Source organism: Aristolochia californica, unplaced genomic scaffold (genome assembly GCF_029961685.1).
Source record: "Aristolochia californica isolate CCGP_79_NKW_82.1479 unplaced genomic scaffold, dmAriCali1.0.hap1 SCAF_1, whole genome shotgun sequence".
Taxonomy (NCBI): Eukaryota; Viridiplantae; Streptophyta; class Magnoliopsida; order Piperales; family Aristolochiaceae; genus Aristolochia; species Aristolochia californica.
In genome coordinates, this window is record NW_027181770.1 from 46,996,754 (window position 1) to 47,021,942 (window position 25,189).

General features: G+C 38.5%; 1 protein-coding gene across 3 annotated transcripts in view; it reads left to right on the forward strand.

The window, feature by feature from the left end:
• The window catches only part of LOC137959364 (phospholipid--sterol O-acyltransferase), a 56,197-nt gene extending 45,573 nt beyond the window's left edge, over positions 1 to 10,624 (forward strand). For 2 of the 3 annotated variants that reach the window (XM_068806764.1, XM_068806770.1), the window contains exons 9-16: positions 7,917 to 8,011; positions 8,585 to 8,636; positions 8,724 to 8,795; positions 9,087 to 9,255; positions 9,440 to 9,544; positions 9,615 to 9,699; positions 9,769 to 9,853; positions 9,939 to 10,624. In XM_068806764.1, the coding sequence (XP_068662865.1) occupies positions 7,917 to 8,011; positions 8,585 to 8,636; positions 8,724 to 8,795; positions 9,087 to 9,255; positions 9,440 to 9,544; positions 9,615 to 9,699; positions 9,769 to 9,850 (660 nt within the window). In that variant the 3' untranslated portion in view covers positions 9,851 to 9,853; positions 9,939 to 10,624. The remainder of the gene's footprint in view (positions 1 to 7,916; positions 8,012 to 8,584; positions 8,637 to 8,723; positions 8,796 to 9,086; positions 9,256 to 9,439; positions 9,545 to 9,614; positions 9,700 to 9,768; positions 9,854 to 9,938) is intronic. The other variant, XR_011114066.1, reaches the window with a different exon arrangement.
• Positions 10,625 to 25,189: the final 14,565 nt, after the last annotated feature.

The window sequence follows — 25,189 nt, forward strand, 5'->3', positions numbered from 1 at the left end:
GTCTCTTGGATGACATCATGAGTAGGATGGGTTTCGGAGATCGTTGGAGATATTGGATTAGGAGCTACCTTTCCTCCGCCTCGTACTCTCTTGTTTTAAATGGAACTGTTTGTGGTTGCTTCAATGGATCTAGAGGATTTAAGACAGGGCGATCCTCTTTCCCCTCTTCTCTTCAACATTGTGGAGGAATTCCTTTCTGCTATGCTAGTTTCGGCCAAAGAATGTGGATGGCTGCATCCAACCAATAGTTCCTCGGCTTTCAACATTCCGGTGCTTCAATATGCGGATGACACTTTGATTTTTGGAGCAGGAATGTTGGACAACATAAAAAAAAGTAAAGGCAGTTTTGGGGCTCTTTGAAATCTGCTTAGGTCAGAAAGTCAATTGGGGGAAAACTTCTTTGATTGGGTTCAATATCAACCCAAACCCTCTCTCAGAAATGGCGGAGGTGCTTGGTTGCGTAATCTCATCCACCCCTTGCACTTACCTTGGCCTTCCTCTATTCACTGGTCGTATTTTCAAAGATCTTTGGACTTCAGTCATAAAGAAGATGGAGTTACGACTTGCATCATGGAAGGGTCGTTTGCTTAGCAAGGCAGGAAGGTTGACTCTTTTGAAATCATGTATCGTTGGCATTCCAAACCATTATCTATCCTTCATGCCTTGCCCAACTTCTGTTTGTCAGCAGCTTGATAAAATGAAGAAGCCCCTTCTTGGGAGAGGAAACAGCCCTGACGTCAAGTACCATTTAGTCAACTGGGAGGAAGTTTGCCTACCGAAGAATTTTGGAGGTCTCAGAATCTGGCTCTCCAAAGACATGAATCAAGCCTTGCTTCTTAAATGGATTTGGAGACTCAATTCATCTGATCCAAACCTCTGGAAAAATATGGTGCTTTCAAAGCTCGGCATTTCCTCAAAGTGGTGGACAGATGGGGGAAACAGAAGGAATCTATCTCCTATATGGAGGTCGCTCTATCTCTTAACTCCTACTTTCTCCACGGTTGTCCGATTCTATGCGGGAGGTAGCCATCATATCAGATTCTGGGAAGATTGGTGGTTGGGTGATATGCCTCTTCATAACACCTTTCCTAGCCTCTTTAGAATTTCAATATTGAGGAATAGTACCATTGCTGAAGTCGCTGATAATGGGGGATGAAACATTCAGCTCGCCGTGGCTTATCTGAGTTAGAAGGTCTTGAAGCCAGTTGACTGTTGGACGCTCTGCAGCCAACCAGAATCCAAGCTAACAAATCAGACAAATTAATCTGGTGGCCAGATAAAAGTGGCTCTTTCTCTGTCTCCTCCGCTTATCTTGCTATTCAAGGAGAGATCACTCTGGGTCCCAAGCATGCAGTAGAATTCACATGGCATCTTAGTGCCCCCCAAAAAATAAAATTCTTCATGTGGAGTGTTTGCCGTAATAAGATTCTCTCTGCTGACAACCTCAGAATTCGTGGCCAACTCGGAGTTGATCCCATATGCTCTTTCTGCCATGCAAAGGAAGAAATTGTTAGCAATCTGCTTCTTTTGTGCCCTTTCTCTTGGGGGATTTGGACGTCGATTCTTAGCAAAATTGGGCTCCAACTTTGCTTCCCTGAGGACTCCTATCCCTAGTCTTGGGAAATTGATGATCTCCGCTTTATCCGCGTTCATCCCTTGGGGTATTTGGCTGGAGCGAAATCAAAGAAGATTCAATGCCAAATTCAGCACTCAAGATAGAGTCATTGAAACCATCTCAGGCAATATTGCTACTTGGCTTTACTCTTGAAAGGCCTTCTCCCCTTTCTCAGGATAATCCATCAGAAATAATTGGAGAAGCCTAGCCCAGCTCCACATCTCCTCGAAGCCTCCTGTCTTCTGCGAATGGACCCCGCCTCCTGCTGGAGTCCTTAAGCTGAATTTTGACCACTCTTCTCTTGGTAACCCTGGCTTAGCTGGTTTTGGTGGTGTGATATGTGATTCTCTTGGGAACCAGATCGTCTCTTTCTCTGGGCTGCTTGGTATTGCAAACTCCACGATGGCGGAGCTTCAAAGCCTTCTTAATGGGCTTCGTGTTTTTCGCGATTATTGCTCCGGCCCTGTCCTGATCGAGGGAGACTCTAAGGTGGTGATCGGTTGGTGCAAGAATGCCTCTACACCTCCGTGGCGCCATTGGGATGCCTTTTTTGAAATTTTGAATATTGTTAATCTCTTTGATTGTTTTTGGTCTCTCATTCCAAGAGCATCAAATTTTGTGGCTGATGCTCTAGCCAAGCAAGGAGCCTCCTTGCAATCTCTTGTTGTCAGGAGTTTAGCTCCTTTTGTTCTCTTAATAAATTCACATTTCATATAAAAAAAAAAGTGTTCTTCTATTCGGCCTCCGAATCTTCAAGAAACGTCTCCATGGCAAACTAATTATTGAAAGAGACTCAAAGATTGTTTTTTGTTGGTGTTCAAAAGATAACTCCCCCCTTTGGCGTCACTGGCCTATCACCGATTGTATTGCTGATATTGTGTCTTCTATTCATTGCAATTGGCATCTCATTCCTAGATTGGCCAACTCTTTGGCTGATAAATTGGCTAAATTTGGAACTTCCCAGCAATTTCTCATTGTTTGGGAAGGCTTCCCCCCTTTTTAAATTGCTCTCTTGAACTTTTGTCTTAATAAAATTCAGCATCATTTAAAAAAAAAAAAAAAAAAAGTTTCTATATAGCTTAGTCTTCTTGTGGAAAACCAGGCTGCTAGCAATAAAGATTACTGTTCGGTTATCACACTTTAATACTATTAAACAGTTAGAGGCAAATTTGAACTCTTCTAAAAGTGACTTTGCTTGCATAAGTTCATTCACCATGTGACTATAGAATGGTACTCAGCCTCTGCACTTGAATGAGCTACAGTATTTTGCTTTTTTCTCTTCCAACTTGTGAAATAACTTCTAATGAATACACAAAAACTTGTAGTAAATTTTTTATCCATCTTGGAACTTGCATAATCTGTATCTAAATACCCCTCAACATTCAAGAGGGTTTTTAGCACAACTCTTTACTAGGAGATCTTTTTAAATAGCGCAGAATTCTCTGAGCTGCTTCAAGATGAATCTTGTGAGGATTCTGCATGAATAGACTCACTCCATTGATTGAAAATGAAATATCTAACTCGGTCACAATCTCATAAATCAACTGACCAACTTGGCTCCTAGACATTGTCTTGTCTCTTAATAAGGGACTTTCTTTTTCAAAAAAATAAGGGACTTTCTTTATAAAAAAGATGACGAACTTCCGTAGGTGTCTTTGATGATTTAGCTCCTAGCAACCCATACTCATGCAACATGTTAGTAGTGTATTTTCATTGAGACCACACCATACGTTCCTTGCTCTTGGCAACCTCAACTCTTAGAAAACATTTCAATGCTCCAATGTACTTAGTCTAAAAATGTGCTTTGAGACACTCTACTTCTCCAATTCCCTTATTATCACTTCCAAATAACACGATGTCATCCACATGTATCACGAGTACCACAAATCTAGAAGATTGACATAAAAAAAACATTGAGTGATCACAATGACTCCTTGTAAAGCCAAAAGACGTCAGAACTCTACTAAGATTGTCAAACCATGCCCTTGGCCTTTGCTCAAACCAAAGATGGATTTATGCGATTTACATACCTTGCCAATCTCCTCTTGAGCAATATACCTAGGAGGTTGCTCCATATAAACCTCCTCTTGCAAATCAGTATATAAAAATATATTTTTAATATCCAATTGGTACAGTCGCCACCTCTTGTTAATTGCAATGAAAATTAAAAAGAAAACAATACTCATTCTAGCCAATAGCAAAAAAATATCAAAAACATCAGTTGCATATGCTTGGATGTAACTTTTAGCAACCAAGTGAGTTCAACATTATATTTAACTGTGTACACCCTACAACATCTCACAACAGCCGCATCTGCCAGAGGATCAACTAAAGTCCAAGTGCTCCACCTCATCCTTCCCCCCATGGCATCATTGCAGATTTTTCTTGATATTTTGGACATTGTATCCACCATTTCTTGTACTTGGTCTCATGTACTTAGATCAGCCAATTCGGCTGCTGATTTGTGGGCAAAATTAGGCTCCTCCTCCCCGCCCCCCCCCCCCCCCCCCCTTTCAATTTCTGGTTGTTAGGGGAGGTCTCCCTTGATATATCTTCTCTTTCTTTGAAATAAAATTATCAACATTAAAAATAAAAAAGTAGAGCATCTGTTTCATCATTCATCCTTCTTCCACTCAAGCGAGCACAAGGCATCTTGCACTTTATTAAGAATAGGCATTTTGGACAGGGAAGCAGTAAAGGACTTAAAAGTTGGTGACGGTCTATCTTGATATATCTTCTCTTTCTTTGAAATAAAATTATCAACATTAAAAATAAAAAAAGTAGAGCATCTGTTTCATCATTCATCCTTCTTCCACTCAAGCGAGCACAAGGCATCTTGCACTTTATTAAGAATAGGAATTTTGGACGGGGAAGCAGCAATAAAGTTGGTGACAACCCACGAAATTAAACATACTTAGACAACGGATGTCGTGTACCTTATGGCAATTGGAAGATATAGATCGTCAAACATAGGAATAGTAGATTCAGAAGACAACAACATGGGCAAATCAATAGTGAGGGTATGCTGCTCGTCTTTGTTGTAGTCACTTTTCGATGCTAAGAAACTTGCAATGGCTTTGTCGGAGTTGGAGTGAGAGATACAATGGGAGTATCTATCATAGGAAGAGAGTAAAGGAGACTCAACAGAGACATTTGGAATGTAGACTTGGAGGACTCAAAAAAATAAGGTGTACCTTCAAAGAATGTCACATTTACTAAAATATAAGTCTTGCGCTTGGGATCATAAAAATATATACCATTTTTTAGTGCATAGATAACTCAAGAATACACATGGAGTAGTAGGTGGAGATAATTTCTTAGCAATAGAGTTTACAAAATAAACAAAACTTAGTGAACCAAAAACACTCGTTACTTCAAATAATGGACACGTAGGCCGAAGAACTTGCATTGGCACTCTGCCCTCCAAAATTGAAGAAGGCATGCAGTTATCAAGTAGCAAGATGTCAAGTAGCATCACCACAAAATGATTTGGGATATTCATTTGGTATAAAAAAGTATGTGCGACCTCTAAGAGATGCCTATTTTTCCTTTTAGCCACCCCATTTTGTTGGGCGGTGTAACCACATAAAGATTGATGAATAATTCCATGATTGATACAAAAAGAAGAAAATTGACAGTCCATGAACTCAAGGCCACTATTGGAATGCAAATGTGAATTGAAGCACCAAATTGATTTTTTATTTCATTGAAAATTTTGACAAATGCATAAAAAACCATAAGACTTCTCCAGAAGAGGGTACACCCAGGCCACTCAAGTGTACTCATCTATTGACCTTAAAAAATATTGAAAACCAAACAAATTGGAAACCCAACATGGGCCCCACTCACCATAATGAACTTAGTCCAAACAAACTTGGAATCTGACTACTACTTGAAGGAAATGAGCTTTTGTGGTGCTTCCCAAGCTGACATAACCGACATTTAAAAGATAAGTCTGAAGGTAGAGATGGAAGAAACCGCGAAACTTCAAAGGAGATGGATATCCCAATTGTAAGTGTCACAAGAAATGAGTCTCGACAGCCTTAAGTACAGTAGATTGATGAGAAGGAGCTACATCCAGGTAATAAAGTCCTCAAGTTCATACCTGAAACCAATCATCCTCCTTGTCTATAAATCCTGAAAGACAACGAGAAGGAAAAAATGTAACAGAACAATTTAAGGACTTTGAGAGTTAACTAGCTGACAATAAGTTAACTAAAAACTTTGGAACATACAAAAAAGAGGACAAAGGAAGCTGATGAGTAGGATGAACTACACCTTCACCTATGATAGATGAAGATGAGCTATCTGCTAACTTAATAGACTTACAAGAGGAAGAAGAGGATAAATGAGAAAATGCAGAGGCATGTGGGCTGATGCCCCAAAATCAATAACACATGCAGATGCAGATGACACATGAAGTGTAGATATACTAATGTAGCCAAGGTGGTGTTGGTAGAGGAGATGTGCTGGCCACAGGAGTAGATATCGTAGTTGTAAGTTGTCCTAGATGTTGGAGCAACTTCTTAATTTCATCATGTGAGTTGCTAGTGGGTGGACCCTTGCTCTCCTCCAGACACATCAACACTTTCAGGAATACTTGCGTTAACTCACATTGGCTTGCTAACTTCTTGTCTCCACAGCCACAGCCACAACAACCACTATCAAGACTACGTCTTGGATTGAGTAGGAAGGCAAATTAAGGGCAGCAGCATTTGAACTTTTATTTTCTCCAGTACCCTTAGACATAACTGCATTTCAAGCTCTTTTAACTCTATTATAGGTTTTCTCAACTGTAGAAACATCATTATTTGCCAACATAGGTACACAAAAAGGATCATAATCAGGCTCCAGACCATCCAAGAACCTGGCAACTTGAACCTGCCTTCTTTTTCCCTAAGTTTTCTTGCACTGGTGACAGGATGGAACACTACAATTTCTTGTAGCACCACACATCTCTGTAAAATATTCTGTAACTGTCTTTTCCCTTCTATCTTGGGCAAAGATCGACTCCAGAGTCTTCCACATATCTTTGGCCATATCATAATTCATAACCTGGTCACTTACATGGGGCTGAATTATGGCTGCATATAATTCAGCATCCAAGTCTGAACCTGATGATTTTCTGCCTCTCAATCCTCAGGATCAAGAGGAGTATCATGAATATATTTCACCTTTCTTTCGGCACTCAAAGACTTCTTGGCAGCCCTAGACTAATTCAAGTAACTTGATCCATTTAGCTTGATAAATGTGATCTGAGTGTAATCCTTGGGTATGCAATTTCTAATGTCTTAGCAGGTGCAACAACTTCTCTTTAATCTGCCATAGATCAAATTCTCACAGAAAAACAGTACTAGACTGCAATATTTGGCTTTAGTCACAATACAGGCCTGACACAAATCCTTTTAAAAACTAATGTGTGCTGGAATATCAACAAACAGCATACGATCACTAACTGGTTAATACACACTTTTGCAACATCTAATCCACGCTAAGTCACCAAACACAAAATGAGCAATCTTGAACCATGCACAGACCCTCAGACCTTCCAGAAGGCAATAATGAACCCTTGAAAAGGGCAGCACATTAACATAACTGCTTTATGTAGCAGACAGCCATTAACCCTCAGGTTATGGCACACACACAATAAGAAGTACTAACCTTTAAGGTCACTTAGCAGAGAAGTTTTGAGATGAACCCTGGAGGTAGATTGCAGGCCTCAAGGAGAGTAAACGACAGTTGAAACTCCTCTCCTATGGATTGTGTTGCTCTAATACCATGTAAATTTAATAGAAGAGAGAAGAAAGACAGGAAAGATGAAAAGAGAAGATACGACAAGAGAGAAAAAAGGTGCGATATGCAGAAGCTTTGTTAGGGGAAAAAGATCGACCCCGACCACATTGCAAAAGACAAATATACCCCTCATCACTTATGCTTGTACAACAATCTGTATATCGACCTGACAATTACATTTTTGTCTCTTCTAAACCACTGCCTTTTCAATTAACAATCATTACTTTCTCAATCACTGGTTTTCCTTAATGAGCACTGCTTTTCCTAGGATCTTTAACAATAGCATCACATCCATGAGATAGCAGAATCAGAATATTACCAAGTATATGTTTTGAAGACATTGACAAGCACTATGATGAGAGAAAATATGATGAGTGAATATATGATGATGTGATGATGTGATGCAAGAGTTTTATTTATCAACTTATTTCACACAAAAAGAGAAGCTAACGGTATAATTTTTTGTTAGTTTTTTATAATTGGTATCATGGGATTCATTGTGTAACAGATTGGATATTATTTTGCACCAAGTGGCAAGCCATATCCTGATAACTGGATCATAACTGATATCGTTTATGAGTTGGAAGGAACTCTCCTCTCAAGGCAAGTGAGCTTATTAGCTTCTTGTATTATCCTGATAACTTTTTGGTGGGCACTATAGAGCAATGGATAAGTTATTTTAATGCTTATCATCTTCATACACCATTTTCCAAAAAAAAAAATATTTTCATACACGTCCAACGAGTGGGGATTTTTTTATTTTTTATTGATAAACTAGTTTCCTGTTAAGGTACTCTATAAATTGCATTAAAGGAATGCTGATATGTGCTTCTAAATATTTATTACAGTGGTAAGTTGCAAAGAATGTTGTACAAAAAGTCGCGAGCTCTCAATGCGGTTAGGGTAATACAGATGTATTATAGACCCGGTGAAAGACACTTGGTCATCGTGAAAACTAATCCTGAATTTTCTTTTTCTTACATACTCGTTTATAGGCTGCCAATATAATTGTAAAAATAGACCAAAGAGCTGCATAGATATCTACTGTTCCACCAAAGAAATGTTTCAGATAGCATGCATGTTCATGAGTACTCTTAAAAGATTTACAGTTCAAATAGTTTAATTGTAGCTAGAGGCTTCAGATCTTTTAAAGTGAGATATGTGAATTTTTATCAGGTCAGGGATTTCAGTAAGTGGCAACCCTGGAGCTTCGAGTGGGGATGAGACGGTATGCTCCAGAAGTAGCCCATGCATTTTTTATTTGAATATTTCGTATTCTTTAATCATATTAGGTTTCTCAAACAAGATTTGGCAGGTACCTTATAATTCCTTATCCTGGTGCAAAACTTGGCTTGGGTCCAAAGTGAACATCACAAGAGCCCCGCAGGTACATTTATTAAACCAAATTAGTCGATGCTGTGAAGGGGTTTATGTATCTAGTATGGATCTATCCTTTAGAATGTGGATAGCTCACCTGACGAATCATAGAATGTTCAAAGTTGATTCGGTGATGTACTTGAAACTGGCAGATATTTGAGCTTTTTGACATCTAATTTCAAACACTCTGGAAGTCCACAGGGACATTCAGCAACTGTTAATTGGCATATGATTTTAGTTCATCTGATTACATCCAATTATTTTGAGAGTAAAATTGCTCCTTTCTTTGCTAAAAATACAGTCTGAGCATGATGGAACTGATGTCCAAGTGCAACTGAATGTAGAACATCATAGTGACTTAGACATAGTTCCAAACATGACAAGAAGTGCCCGTGTTAAGTATATAACCTACTATGAAGATTCTGAAAGCATTCCAGGGAAGAGGACAGCTGTGTGGGAGCTTGACAAAGGTGTGCTTGTTTATCCTTTTAATTTGATTGGGTACTCTGAGATCCATCTAACACTTGAAATGATCAACAAGGTTGACAATGTATGAGAGTGTCAAATTGCCTCTCTCCTCCATTCAGTTATCTTTTACTCTTCCTTTTTAGCATGTTGATGGAATTTGTTCAACTGTATCGATGTCTTTTGCAGCCAACCACAGAAACATAGTGCGGTTGCCAGTATTGATGCGAGAGCTGTGGCTTCAGATGTGGCATGACATTCAACCTGATGCAAGATCAAAATTTGTATCGAAAGGTGAAATATTATACATTGTTTTTTTTTTCTTTTTCCCTGTAATAAATCTAATAAAATCTTCCAAGAACAGCTAGCCGTGGACCATTGAGGAATGAAGACTGTTACTGGGATTATGGAAAAGCTCGTTGTGCATGGCCTGAACATTGTGAATATAGGTTACTTGTCTTCTTCAGATCTTTCTTACCCATCTATTGCTGGAGCGAAACTCATTTGTTGTTATTCAGGTATGTCTTCGGGGATGTGCACCTAGGTCAGAGCTGCCGGTTGAAGAATTCTTCTACAGATCTTCTTCAGCGATATCTTTAGCTTGTAATCTCTCTCTCTCCTCTCTCCTTTCTCTCTCTCTTTCTCTCTCTCATATAATACCCGATTCCCCATTTTTGGCAAACTGCAGGAATCTTCTCCATAGACGATGGAAAAATCTTCTACTGGGTTGACAAAATGAAGTTGTTAACAGGTTTCTGCCTGAGGCACTACACTTATCAGACCTGGCCGTACAAAACTTCGTGCCACCAAGATTTTGATAAGCCTTAAATTTGGGGAATCACCTGCATTAATTCATCTGCTGTTTTTTCAGGGGATGTTAAACTATTCTGAATTGGTTTCCACATGCCCATCGCCATGAGAGACTTCATATTGTATATTGTAAATCATATGGCATTTGAGATGTAAACATCAAAAATCATATGTGACCTTCATCTGCACGAGAAAACACTACTATACCTACTCTGCCGTTGATCAAAGCTTTGATACGGTGGGCTACATTTACTTGAAAATGCTTCCATTTGCCCTTGAGTCGAATGATTAGGGACGAACCTACTCAAGTCTTATTTTCTCTTTAGTAATTTTTGAATGACTTTGTTAGACATCGTATTTTTGGAAGCTGTCTGTTGGATTTCATATTTTTTAATGCAATTAAATATTGTAAGTACGGCAAAATAGAATCCACTAATTGGAGCATTATATAAAATTACAAGAAGAGGAAGGGAGGAAGAGAGCCTTCTCGATTTTTCCCTTTGATTAGTGGTGTGGTTGTTGCCCCCTCTTGTTTACATAACAGGAAAACTTAATCGTGCAAGGGAGGGGAGGGCTCATGAGCCCTTTCTATTCTGTCCTCTTTTATCTACTTCATCACATGTAAGGGAGAAGGGAATGTTATGAAAAATAATGTATGATACTTTTTTTTCCATTGATTAAAATCTTTTGTTTTTTGAATAATTTTTGAGGACCAGAAAATTGTTTGCTTGTGTGATTTTGGTTCCTCTTGAAACCAGAAAATAAACAAACATGTTGGAAACTACACTATTAAAATGCTAACTGTGAGAAAATCAGTTTCGGGGGCACTTTTGGTCATTTTATATGATTAGATAATTTATATTATGACATTATCTTCTTCAATATGATTGATTTAGTCTATATACAATTTTTTTATATTCACAGGCAAAGTAGAATGGGTGTTATAAGGAAATAAATGTTTTTTTTATGTAAGAGGGGTATTTTTGTTATTTCTGTAATTTATTACTTGAAACCTAATAAATAGCATTTGGGGTTATGCACAACCCTCAACACATCTCATTCAGAGTTTTGCCTATTTTTTCTCTTCTTCCTCTTTCTCTCTCTTCCTCCTCTCTCTCTAGGATTTTTTTCACTTTTTACATGATATCAAAGTAGTAATCGTTGTTGGGAGTATCTTAGCCAAAAAGCTTCTCTTTTTATTTGGATGATTTAACAAAAATAGGATTTTTTAAATCTCCTTTGTGATTGGTTAGTAAAAAAATCATTGTTTTTTGCCATAACCCTAGGGTTGCTTGTTCGATTGCCCTAAATAGTGTTTTTAGTGATCTTGGGATATGTGTCAACTATCCCTAGACCAATGCCTGCATCATCCTCCTTTATGCTAATGTCAACCCTAATTGTGGTCTATTCTTGAATGTTTTTTTAATCTAATTAATGTATGGTGTTGATTTGAGCACATACTACTTGCTCACATCTCTTCCTTTCCTAACCTTAATTTTTACGAAGTGGGGCACACATCTAGGAAATTTACAAAAGTGTTTGGATATTGATTGAATATTTTGGTGATTCTATACCTATTCTATGGCTAATTTGGGTGAAGTTTATGTACCATCCAGAGATATGGGTGGAGATGTTAAAGATATTGTGTTTATGACATCTGAGAAGTTGACATGACCAAATTATCTCAATTAGGCTAGATTAGTGAGAATGTTCTTGAAGGGAGGACAACGTACATTCAAGACGGCCCTCCAATCCCAACAACTCATGATTGAGAAGTTAAAGACAACCAAGTTATGATTTGGATTATCAATAATATTGATTCAACATTGAGGAATCAAGTAATGCATTGTGAAACTAAAAAGGCAATGTGGGTTTCTTTGGAGTACTTATATGCTCAAGAGAGCAACTTATCTAGAGTGAATAAATTGTTCACCAATTTCTTTGGTCTTAAAAGGCATAACAAGATAGTTACACAATATTACAGTGCATTTGTGGGACTCTAGGAGAAAATTAATGTGTATCATCCATTCACTACAGATGAGCAGGAACTAACGAAAATACAAAACCAACTATTGGTGGTGAAGTTCCTAGATAGTCTAGGTGGTGAGTTTGACAAGATTAAGGCACATATCCTAGCTTGAGAAGAAGTAGCTTAGTTACCCACTGCTTTCAATAAAATTTTAAGTATCCGAGGAAGTAAAAGGGAATAAGGTAACAAATGATACTGCACTTAATACTTTGAGCCCTAGTCCTAGCCTAGTAGACTCATCTCATAGCCAAACAGGTTCTAGGAGAGGTAGAGGTAGAGGTAGAGATAGTTGAGGCAGATGTTGAGGTAGAGGTGATGGTAAGCCCAAGAGCTAATGTGTCCATAGTGGACGAAATAACTATTACTCTGATAGGTGTTGGTAAAGTTTAGAAAACTTGCCTTGACAAACTCTACCAATCATGAGACCAGTAGAACAATATCAGCGGTTGCTGCTCCTATCTCTTCAGGGGGAGCCGATGAGATACAACAACAGATTATGCAACACCTAGCTTAGATATCAGTTGGTTCATCTTCAGTATTCCTAATGTTACTCTGACTACTTCAGGTATGTCTGCTTTTTATGTGTCCTCTTCTCCTACCTAGGTTATCGATTCTAGAGCTACTGATCACATGTCAGGTATGTCATCTTATTTTTTAACATAAAAGAGTCATCACATATAAAACAAGTAAACTTAGTTGATGGGTTTGTTTCCTCAATTCAAGGTGTTGGTACTGTTATCCCTGCATCCTTCTTGTCTCTTCAGTATGCTTTACTAGTTCCTAAAATTTCTCTTAAATTTGTTGTTAGTGAGCCAAGTATGTTAGGTAAGTCTATGAATTGTTCTTTAACTTCTGTTTCCTACCCATTGTCTATTTGAGGACCTTGTGATGAAGAGGACGATTGGTTCTGCACGTGAGAGAAACGGTTTGTATTATTTGGAGAGCCACCTACCAATTAAATAAGTCAATGAATTTTCCTTTGAAGTTTTTTCCTACTCATTATCTATTTGAGTACGTCGTGATGAAAAGGAAGATTGGTTTTGCCTCTGAGAGAAATGATTTTTATTATTTTTATTATTTGGAGAACCATTACATGCACTTTATACGTTTGCTACCTCATTCAATGGCATATGCAATTAGGTCATCCTTCACTGCCAAAATTGATTAAAGTCTTTCCAAAATTTTCCTCATCTAACTTTTCAATGCGAATCATGTAAGCTGGGCAAGCATCACCGGAGCTCTTTTTTAACCTCAGTTCATAAGATAAGTCAACTATTTGAGGTTATTCATTTAGATGTTTGGGGTCATGTCCTATAACTACTTCGTGGTTTTAGATACAATATTTTGTTTATTGATGATTTCAGCAAGTGTACATGGATCTACCTCCTTCGAGAGAAGTCTGAAGCTCTTCTCAAAAAAAGTCATCCATGGCTTAAACCCTAGAATTCAACATGGTATCAGAGCTGGAATTCTAGGGTTTAAAGTAAACTTTATCAAGTTACTAAAGTTTAGTGGAAAGGAAACTCAATTCCGCCTTCAAGCAACAAAGGGTTTGGCTAGTCTTGAAGAAGAGCAAAAGGCTGAAGTCAATTCAGCGAGTTCTCTCCTTAATCAAATAAGTTTCACATTATTTTTCACATTATGAGGGTGTTGATTTTCAGGACTCCATGGATTGAGAAAAAGAGAGAGGCACCCATTGAGAGAAAACAGGAGAGAAAAACAGGTTATGGACTTATGTCCAAACCCTCCCCTAAGCTCAATTTATAGATTGATAAAACTATAATATTATAATAATACCCTGTAACTTAAACTAATTACATCAATGACATATCTATGAGATGACTCTTTATTTATCATTATGTCAACTATATGGGTCTATGGGACTTCTCTTTGGTTTATGGGCCTTGAGCCCATCTTCCACATCTCTTGGATGTGTGGGCCTTCCTTGGTCTTATGGGCTTGAGCCCATCTTCTAACACACTTGGATGTGTGGGGCCTTCCAAGGTCTTGTGGGTTGAGCCCATCTTCCAACACTCCCCATCAAGCTGGGGGTGAGAAAACATTATAAATGCCCAGTTTGTTGCAAATGGTGTATAGGATCTTCCTGTATAAAATGACGGTCCACCATATCTTCCAACACTCCCCCTGTAGCTGGTGGTCTCTTCCAAGAGGCCCAACTGGTATAATATAAGTAAGAGTAAAATCACTCCGAGCCGTAAGACATCGCTTCATACTCCAGTCAAATGACTCATGTTGGATGTTGGGCACACTCCTATCCTCTGTAGGTAAAAAAACTCCTCTATCACAGTGTCCCTCCACAGGGCTCCGACTCTCAAATGGTAGGAGTAAAGATAGAAATTAAGGAGGGGGGAGGGGGTAACGAGTAATTACTCGGAAGATAATATTCTGGGGAAACCATAAAATAATCCTCAAATTGTCCATCACTAAATAATGAAGTGTCACCAAATAATATGTTGGAACCGAATAATAATCCAATCAGAGAAAAAGGGACTGAGTCGACCCAAGTCAGATATCATACCAATATATCCCACTCAGAGAAGAAATAGGTATAGAACTCATGACCTAGACAAGTATAATCGAGGAAAAAAACAAGTGGATTGAGTCGAGTTGATCGGACCAATTTGACTCGATCAGGTTGACTTGGTCCGAGTTGTCCCAATTAACTTGGCATAACAGAAGCAACACTCGGGTCCGCAAGTTTGCTTGGTTAACTCAGCCTGGTCTGGGTTGGGCAGAATAGGCGTGACCAGGATTTAATCCACCGCTTCCCAACTTAGGAAAAAATAATTCAGCAAGTGATCTTCTTCCCAGCTTTCGAACAGAGATAAAAACCAGAGAACCAGGGAGATCATCTTCGAACGACAACTTTCCAGACAACAACATAGCAAGCTCGGGATGGAAGAGATAGTGCAACAACAATCAATTACGAGAAACAAAAACAGAAAAATCATTGGCATCTTCATCCTCCCAAAGCTGCAACCCAGCTAGCGCTCGGAAGAAAACACAACAAATAGAGAAGAAGGTCGGTGAAGCACAACGATAATGTTTTCAGATTAATAGCAACACCTAACCTTTCGAGAGTGTACCAAGGATATATAGTGGCTTAATCCGAGCAAAGACGAGCTTCTACTCAATCACCGGCACAAAATAATCTAGTGGATTTCCAGGCTTGCATCTTTGTCTCCCTCGCAATGTTAGTGCAACCATAGAACCAGGCAAGCCAACAGTCTGGCTGAGGAAGTGTCGACTTGCCAGCAGAGAACAACAACTTTTGACAGTAATCAGACAACAACGAAAATAAAATTCGAAAGATAGATGGCAGCTTTCTCCTCTGGTGTGTTCAAGTTCGCAACCTATTCTTATATGCTGGTGTCTTCTTTACCATATGCACAACCTGCTTATATCTTGTCTGCATATTCAAATACTGAAATGCTGAAATAACCAAAAGGAGACCCACCAATGCTCCCCGAGCATCGGTTTTGCGCCCATAATATGCATGATAGTAGCGAGCCATGTTGTAAAATACCTCTTCTGGATGTGCAATTGCATAATTATATTGTGCTCTCTTGTAGCTTCATCTCTATTTTAACGAAGAATTTCTTTGACTCCAGATCAGAATTCTTATTTGGATGATATTTCAAAGATAGCTTATAGTAACCTTTCTTAATCTCTAAAGTATTGGCATCCTGAGAAACCCCATGGAGGTCATAACAACCTTCATCATTGCGGTAAATAGTGAAAGTCGATGGAAGAACTAGTAGAAGAGAAGCGATTGCCCACCACCTAATCGTGGGTGGATCCATCGCCGGTGTCGATCGGGATGAGGTGATGCCATTGCAGATATGGCTTGATGTGGAGAAAGTATCTTTAGTCAATTGTTCACTACTTGGTGGGGGATGAATCTCAGTACATGACAAGCACAATCATATTTTTTGGACGGAGGCCAGTCTCTCACATGGCCCCATATGCACTCTTTCTTGTGATTGGCATTTGGCTAGTATGATGCTGTTTTGTCGAATCAACTCTACTCAACTCGGATACGGGAAGAAGAAAAAACAATAGTGTAATATCGGTCAATGGGAGAAAATGATCAACAAAATAAAAAAATGAATTCCAGAAAACAATCAACAAAATAAAAAAATGAATTCCAGAAACTATTTAAAAAGCATTAATATGAGAAAATAAAAATAATGGGTTTCTAGAATCCTAAAAACTATACTACGAATCCTAAAAATCAATGCTCTGATACCATGTTGATTTTCAAGACTCCATGGATTTAGCTCATGGAGAAAAAGAGAGAGACACCCATAGGAAGAAATAGGAAAGAAAAAGGAGGTTATGGACTAATGTCCTAACCCTCCCCCTCAGTTCAATTTATATATTAATAAAACTATTATATTGTAATAATACCCTTGAAACTTAAACTAATTACATCAACGCCACCTCTATGAGATGACTTTTTATTTATCATTCTACCATCACTGTGCAGGCCTATAGGTATTTTCCTTGGTATATGGGCCTTGAGCCCATCTTCCACATATCTTGGATTTGTAGGCATTCCTTGGTCTTATGGGTTTGAGCCCATCTTCTAACACACTTGGATGTGTGGGCCTTCCTTGGTCATGTGGGCTTGGGCCCATCTTCCAACAGAGGGATTCAATTCAATTTTTTTATAGTCACAATGTTGTTTTTACTCGATCGTAATTATCCCCTCAAAATTCGATTTTTTCATATTGAATGGCTGAAATCACCTTTTTTGTTGTGTGCATGAATTTCCTTCATTCCTTGTTTGTTTTATCTAATTTTTATGCTAAAAAATTCCTCCTTAGGAATGGTAAAAGTCCACTTGAAGTTCTCCTTAAGTTCTGATTTTTTGAAGGAGTGGTTGCTCAATAAGTTTTTAAAACCCTAAGTTATGGTTTGAAGAATAGTTTTGGAAAATAATCACTAATTCTACTTTTTTTTTTTTTTTTGGTTTTCATTCCTGTACCTAGTTCATTTTCCCCCTTTTAATCACCATTGGTTGTTAAGTGATGAGAATTTTGGTTTAGAATAAAAAAAAGATAATAAAAATGCTATCATGCTTGTGTGATCTATTAGCTGGTTTCCTTGCTTGCTACTTGTTGAATTTGATCACTTTACATTACATAGTTTTGCATTCCATAGCTTCAAATATTTGTTAGTTTTGATAAATTTGTGTTTTCTTTCCTCTAAGTTAACCTAAAGGTGCTAGTTTTTCTAAAAAAAAACATTTATAAGTCATAATGTCTGAATTGTCAAATAATTGATCTTCCTCTACATATGTTGTTTTTACCAAAGGTGATCCCTTGAGGATTACTACAATTCTACTTAAAGGCCTGAGTAATTACTTGTCTTGGTCCCAATGTGTGAAACATATTCTAGTTACTAGAGACCTTGTTGAGCATATAACTCAGCCACTTTTGCATGTGGATCAACCCTCTTACCAAAGACACACTAGTTATTAATTGGTTGATTAATAGTATGGAGGAACATGTGGCAAACAATGAGGTAGACCTTGAGGCAGCCAAAACAATATAAGACACATGTATTGAATTATATTCTACCCATGACAGTCTACAAAAGATTTGTAACATTTTTTCAAGAGATGTGCAACATAACGCATAAAGACAATCTTCATGAGTACTTTACCAAATTCAGAGGGCTACCTCAAGAGTGGAAGGTTACACAACCATATGCTCTTGATGTTGTCACACATGAAAAGAAAAGAGAAGATCTAGTCTGAGCTATATGACTTGCTAATCTACCACCATACTTGTATGTTGCCAAGTCATATGTACTTAGCTATGCTGCAAAACCTTCTTTTAATAATGTATGTGCAACCATGCTACGGATTCTGGTTAAGGAGTCCAACAATCAACCAGAACAAGTCAAAAAATCAGTTCTCCCAAGGTAGAGGGAACAATGATTCCGGTAGAGGTAAAGGAAGAGGTGGAAAGACAACTGCCATGTATCTTTTGTGGGCTCAACAACCATCTAGTTAAAAATTGTTGGAACCTACATGGCAAACAACCTTATTTTAAGGTTAATCAAGCACCAACCTCTACTACATCTACCAACAGTGAAGCAACCTTAGAGTCCTCTAGAGGAAGATTGACTCTATTAGAAGAGGATCATGAATTCTTTCAGAAGTTTAAAAGTATGATGGCTTCCTCCCAAAGCAACACCACCACCACAATTGCTACTACAGGTATATGTTCATTTCTCTCATGCTCTAGCAATTCACCTTAGATCATTGATTCCAGAGTCTCTGAGCACCTCATAGGTAAAATTGAATATTTGACCTCTGCGACACCATGCACTTTAGATTGCTTTCTCTCCATTGCAGATGGATCATAAAACTAGGATTCAAGGTACCGGTACATCCAACATTTCACCATCATTTTCACTTTCTAATGTCTTTATTGTCCCTCTATTTTTGTTGAGTCTTATATCAGTGAGTCAATTGACCAAAAGACTAAATTTTTTGTTAATTTTTGTCTATTTCATTGTGTGTTTCAAGACATCAAGATGAAAGAAGTGATTAGTGGAGGCCATGAGAGAAGGGACCTTTACTATATGAACCCTACCACACTGACAATAGTAGTAGCAATGACAACATAATAGACTTCTAAATGGCATAAAAGGTTGACGATCCCTCATTAGAAAAATTAAAAAGTTTCCCTTCATTCAGTTTCACAATTGTCAAATGAATTTTGTGAGTTTGGGAAACACCATAGATTGGTTTTTCAACCCAGGCAAAACAATATTGCTTCTGGTCATTTTACTTTAATTCATTTGGATGTGTGGGGACATGTTAATGTCCCAATTATATCTCAATCTAAGTATTCTTTTATATTTATGGATGATTACTCGAGAGTTGCATGATTATATTTGACGAAGGACACGACTGAGGTATTCCCTATTTTCACCTCCCTTTGTGCTATGGTGGAAAATCAATTTAAAACCAAGGTCAAAATCTTCCGATCAGATAACGTGAAAGCATATTTTTACTCTCCCTTTCAAAAAAATTTCAAGGAAAATGGGATCATTCATCAATCATCATGTGTTTATATACCTCAATAGGAAAACATTGCCATCTTGTAGAAGTTGTCCGTACTATTATGTTGTCTATGAATGTTATTTTATTGGCCTTATGTTGTACTCACTGCTTCCCCCCTCCCCTTTCTCCAAAGTCTTTCCTGATTCAGTTGCCTTCTCATTTGTACATAAGGTATTTGGATGGACATCTTTTGTTCATCACTTAGAGCGTCCCCAGGGAACATTCCTTCCCCTGGTAGTTAAGTGAATCTTCTTGGGGTATTCCAAATATCAAAAAGGCTATGTGTGTTAATCTTCGTCCTTGAAGAAAATGTTTATCTCAGCCAATGTTTCATTTTTTTAGCATCAGCCCTATTTTTCTTCTAGCACTCCTATTTTCTCATCATGTACAAGGATGCCAAAGCCACTTATTTCGATGGATTATGATTTTCAAACTATTGACCAACCTTCTGAAGACCTTCTCTCTACACCTGCTAATCAGTCACCTGTGGAGTCTTCAAATGATCCTAAGGTATGTTCTCCTCCTTCATCTCTAGTAGTATATAGACCACCTATTGATACTAGGCCTATTGCACTTCGTAAAGAGCCTCATTCTACTGCTGTTAGACATCTATCCACTTCATACCCAATCTTCATTATGTTTTCACTCACCGTTTGTCTCCGAGTTGTCTTTTTTTCATAGTGACTTCTTCCACCATTCCTACCTACTATAAGGAGGTTTTCACTAGTCTGAGGTGGAAATCTGCCATGGATTCAAACTATGTACCACAATTCCACTTGGCACTTGGCCACTCTTCTGCTAGGAAGATAGCCAGTTGGGTGAAAATGGTTCTTCTTCCTAAAGTATAATCAAGATGGCCCTGTTGCTAGATACAAGACTCGATTGGTTGCTAAAGGTTATACCCAGTCTTACAATATTGATTATGATGAAATATTTTCTCCTGTTGCCAAGATGAACTCGGTCAAAGTTATTATTTTTCTAGCAACCAATTTTAAATGGGAATTACATCAGTTAGATGTTAAGAAAGCTTTCTTTATTGGTATACTCTCTGAGGAAGTCTACATGTGCCAATCATCTGGTTATGTGGTTGAGGGGGAGAAAGTGTATCGGCTGAATAAAATAATATATGGGTTGAAACAGTCTCTACGGGCTTTGTTTGATAAATTTACCACTGTGATTACAAATCAAGAGGTGTGAAAGTGATCACTATTAAGTTGTTGAGCCTAATTAATGCCCTACACAGAGTTGGTTGCGGATCACGGTTGCCCTAATTTTCTATTTATAATTGAGGGGCGCTGCTATTAGGGTTTAATGATCTTAATCCGAGGAACATCTCGAGTTGTAGCCTGAGAGGTTAGAGAGAAATACATGTAAGTGTGCGATTTCTCTTGTAAACTATTTTATTCTCATAGTGGATTACTACAGCGGCTTAAGATAGGATGTAATCTCACCTTGAGGCGAACCTGTATAAATCTTGTTGTTTTTTCTGTGATTATTATTATTTTCTCGTTAATTTGGAATTAGGGCGTTTAATTCCTAATAATCTCTCAGTGTTTACCAGAAATTTCATTGAAGGCAACATTCTTATGGCGGTATATGTGGATGATATGGTATACTGGCAATGACCTTTGTGGCATTCAACACGTAAAGTAGGACCTTAATACGGAGTTTCAAATGAAGGACCTCGGGCTTCTCAAGTACTTTCTTGGGATTGAAGTTCTTCAATTCAAACATGGTATAGTCTTACCACAAAGGAAAAATATACTTGATTTGTTGAAGGAATCATCAGGTTGCTTGGATGCAAGCTTGCGGACACACCAATGGAACCTAATGTTAAGTTGTGTAGAAACTGGTAATGATGTTGATGTTAGTAAGTTTCAATGGTTCGTTGGGAAGCTAATCTATCTCACAATCACAAGACCTAATATTTCCTACTCGGTTAGTGTTATTAGAAAGCATTGGAAAGAATCCTCTGGTATCTCAAGAAAAGTCCAGGTCAAGGGCTTCTATATAAATGTCATGGTCATACAAAAATTAAAGATTTTGCTGATGCTGATTGGGCTAGGTCCCCTAATGATAGAAAATCCACCTCTGGTTATTGCACAACTATTGGGGGCAATCTAGTCACCTAGAGAAGCAAAAAACGAAATGTAGTGGCTAGATCGAGTGTAGAAGTGGAATATCAAGCTAAAACACTTGTAGTAAGTGAATTATTATGGTTAAAATCATTCATGACTGAGCTTAGGTTCCAGATAGCCAAGCCTATACAATTTCACTATGACAATCAGGTGGGCATCTATATTGCAACCAATCCAGCCTTTTACGAGAGAACCAATCATATTGAGATAGACTATCATTTCATACGAGAAAAACTTCAAGCTAAAATAATATCTATTCAATGTATCCCTTCAAGGAATCAATGGCAGACATCTTCACAAAAGCTATTGTTTCAAAGTCACTCACAGATACCAGCTCCAAGTTGGGAATATTTGATGTTTTCTCCTCTAGCTTGAGGGGGGGTGTTGAAGTAGTTTGAGTGCTATTCTATGTAATTATGAGAGTGAGGGGTTCAAGCTGTAATTAGTGGTTAGTTTAAGTATTTTTTAATCTTATGTATTAGGGCATCCATCCCACCTATATAAATAAGAAAGAGAGGGGGAGGAGCTAAACTTGTGCTCTCTCTTAATCCCTAAAATTTCTCTCTTCAACTCTTGCTCTCACCACTGACAATGGTCTTGATTTTATGAATCACAAGTTTGATTTTTTTTTGTCAAAATCAAGGAATCATTCATCAAACCTCATGTGTATTTACTCCACACAAAAATGGAGTCATGGAGCGTAAAAATTATCATCTACTAGAAGTAGCTCATACTATGATGTTGCATATGAGGTTCCTAAGCACTATAGGGGCGATGCAGTACTTACTACTTGCTACTTGATCAATATGATGCCTTCATCTATCCTTGAAGGTAAAATTCTCGTTCAGGTTTTGTTGCCTTCAATTCCATTGTTTTCAATTTGTCCTCATGTCTTTGGATGTGTTTATTTTACTCGTGTTTTGGGATCATCCAAAGATAACAGTTATCTCCTCGTGTCTTTGGATGTGTTTGTTTTACTCATGTTTTGGGATCATCCAAAGAGAAGTTATCTCCTCTTGCAATTAAGTGTGTCTTTCTTGGGTACTCTCGTACACAAAAGGTATACAAGTGTTTTTGCCCATCTACTAGAAATATATTTGTATCCGCTTATGTCACATTCTTAGAAGATACTCCATCTTTTAGTCTGCTAGCTCCATTGATTTACCATCTTCTTCCCTAGTTTCCGAGTCAGTTAATCCCTTGCCATTGATGATTGTCTTGGACCTACGCAAGATCCCATTGTTGATAAACCTTTCTAGGTATATCAAGATCAACAGGTGCATCCCTCTCAACCCATGACTTCCTCTTTCATATAGGGCCATAACTTATCTCCGTCTTAGGTGTTAAGTTGTCGAGCCTAATTAACGCCTTACACTGAGTCGGTACGTGGATTGACCATCGTGATAAGCTTGCCAGGGGGGGGGGGGAGGGGGGGGGGGGATAGGGGCAAGGAGCCCCCCTCCCCTAGGGTTTAAGGGTGGAACCCCCACCAGGTCCATGATATATCGACTGCTATTTCATTAAGGGTAGTTTGAGGATTTCACACTTGTATTACAGTTGCCCTAATTTTCTCTTTATATTTGGGGGCGATGTTGTTAGGGTTATCATCATCGAGAAGGATCATCAGTTGCGGCTGAGAGAGGTTAGAGAAAGACACTTGAGTGTGTGTGATTTCTCTTGTAAATTATTGCAGTACAGAAAGACGGGACGTAGTCTCACCTTGAGGCAAACCTGTATAAATCTTTTATTTTTTTGTGTTTTTTTTCTTCTTCTGCGATTATTATTGCTCTCGTTAGTTTTGAATTAGGGCATCTAATTCCTAACATCAGGATCCTAAGGTAAGTAATCTACACTTACCCATTGCTTTAAGGAAAGTTATTCGGGAAGGTAGTCATCATTTGTTGTCTCATTTTGTATCATATGATCATTTGTTTGACAACTAAAGAAATTTTGCATCATCTATTTCTGCTTGCACTATTCCTTCTTCAGTGCAGGATGCACAATGGGAACAAGCCATAGATGTTGAGATGACTGCTTTGTTAGATCGAGGAACCAGGCTGTTATGTGAGTTAGCTTCAGGTGCTATAATGGTTGGCTATAGGTGGGTGTATACAGTCAATGTTAGAGTGGTTCCGTCCACTCTTGTAGGCGGTAGCTTTCCACACCTAACAGATCGGTCTGTTGGGTTGTATTTGCTAGCCGTTGTCATGGTATTAGAGCTGGGCACACCACGTCATGCGTTCGAATCCCGTGAGAGGCGGTCAAGAATGGGCGGGGTGGGTGTCAGAGTGGTTCTGTCCACTCTTGTAGGCGGTAGCTTTCCGCACCTAACAGATCGGTCTTTGGGGTGTATTGGCTAGCCATTGTCATAGTATCAGAGTTGGGCACGCCACGTCCCGCGTTCGAATCCCGTGAGAGGAGGTCAAGAATGGGCGGGGTGGGTGTTAGAGTGGTTTTGTCCACTCTTGTAGGTTGTAGCTTTCCGCACCTAACAGATCGGTCTGTTGGGTTGTATTGGCTAGCCGCTGTCATGGTATCAGAGCTGGACACGCCACGTCCCGCGTTCGAATCCCATGAGAGGCGGTCAAGAATGGGCGGGTGGGTATCATAGTGCTTCAGTCCACTTTAGTAGGCGGTAGCTTTTTACACCTAACAGATCGGTCTGTTGGGTGTATTGTCTAGCCGTTGTCAGTCAAATACAAAGTTGATGGCTCGGTTGAGAGGTATAAAGCTCGTCTGGTAGCCAAAAGATACACACAAACTTATGGTGTAGATGTACTTGAAACTTTCTCTATAGTTGCTCAACTGTCTTTAGTATGTATTCTGGTATCTATTGTTGTTACTTAGGGTTGGCCTTTATGATAGTTAGACATAAAGAATGCCTTTCTGTATGGTGTTCTTGAAGAAGAAGTTTATATGGAGCAACTTCCGAGGTATGTTGCTTAGGGAGAGGTGCACAAGTTATGTAGACTCAACAAAACAATCTATGGCCTAAAACAAAACCCTCATGTTTGATTTGAAATTTTTAGCCTAGTAGTGATGGCTATGAGCTTCTCTAGGAGCCACTACGATCATTCATTGTTTGTCATGAAAAGGCCTTTGAAGATCATAGTTTAACTTCTATTTGTGGATGGTATTATATTATCTAGTAGTGATACCTTTGGAATTAAAGAAGTTAAAAGACTATTTGCTACTCACTTCCAAACCATTGACTAGTGGGCATTAAAATATTTTTTGGGTGTCGAAGTTGCAAGAAGCAAAGGACTAGTGTTATCTCAAAGAAAGTATACTGATATGCTACATGAGTGTGGATTATTGGGAGCTAAACTGGTAGATACTCTGATGGACGTTGGACTCAATCTACACGATGACCAAAGTGTAGAATTGAATGATAAAACATTGTACAAGAGATTGGTTGGGAAGCTTATATATGCCACAGTTGCGCGCTTGAATATATTTTTTGCAGCGAGTATAGTAAGCCAATTATGGAATAGCTCATGGAAGATTCATCTCTATGCAGCTCAAAGGATCTTGAGATATTTCAAGGGACCACTAGGGAAATGTCTGTTCTTTAAAAATAATGGTTACTTGAAAATTGAGGCTTTCTTTGATGTAGACTATACTAGGTCGAAGGTAGATAGAAAATCAACTATTGGCTACTATGTCTTTCTGGGTGGAACTTAATCATCTGGAAGAGTGAGAAACAGAATGTGATAACTAAATCTAGTACAGAAGCGGAATACAGAGTTATAACATATACTATTTGAGAGCTCATGTGGGTGATATCGATTTATAAGGAGTTATGCTTCCATCAGAATGAAGTCACGACTATGTTTTGTGATAACTAAGCTGCTATATTT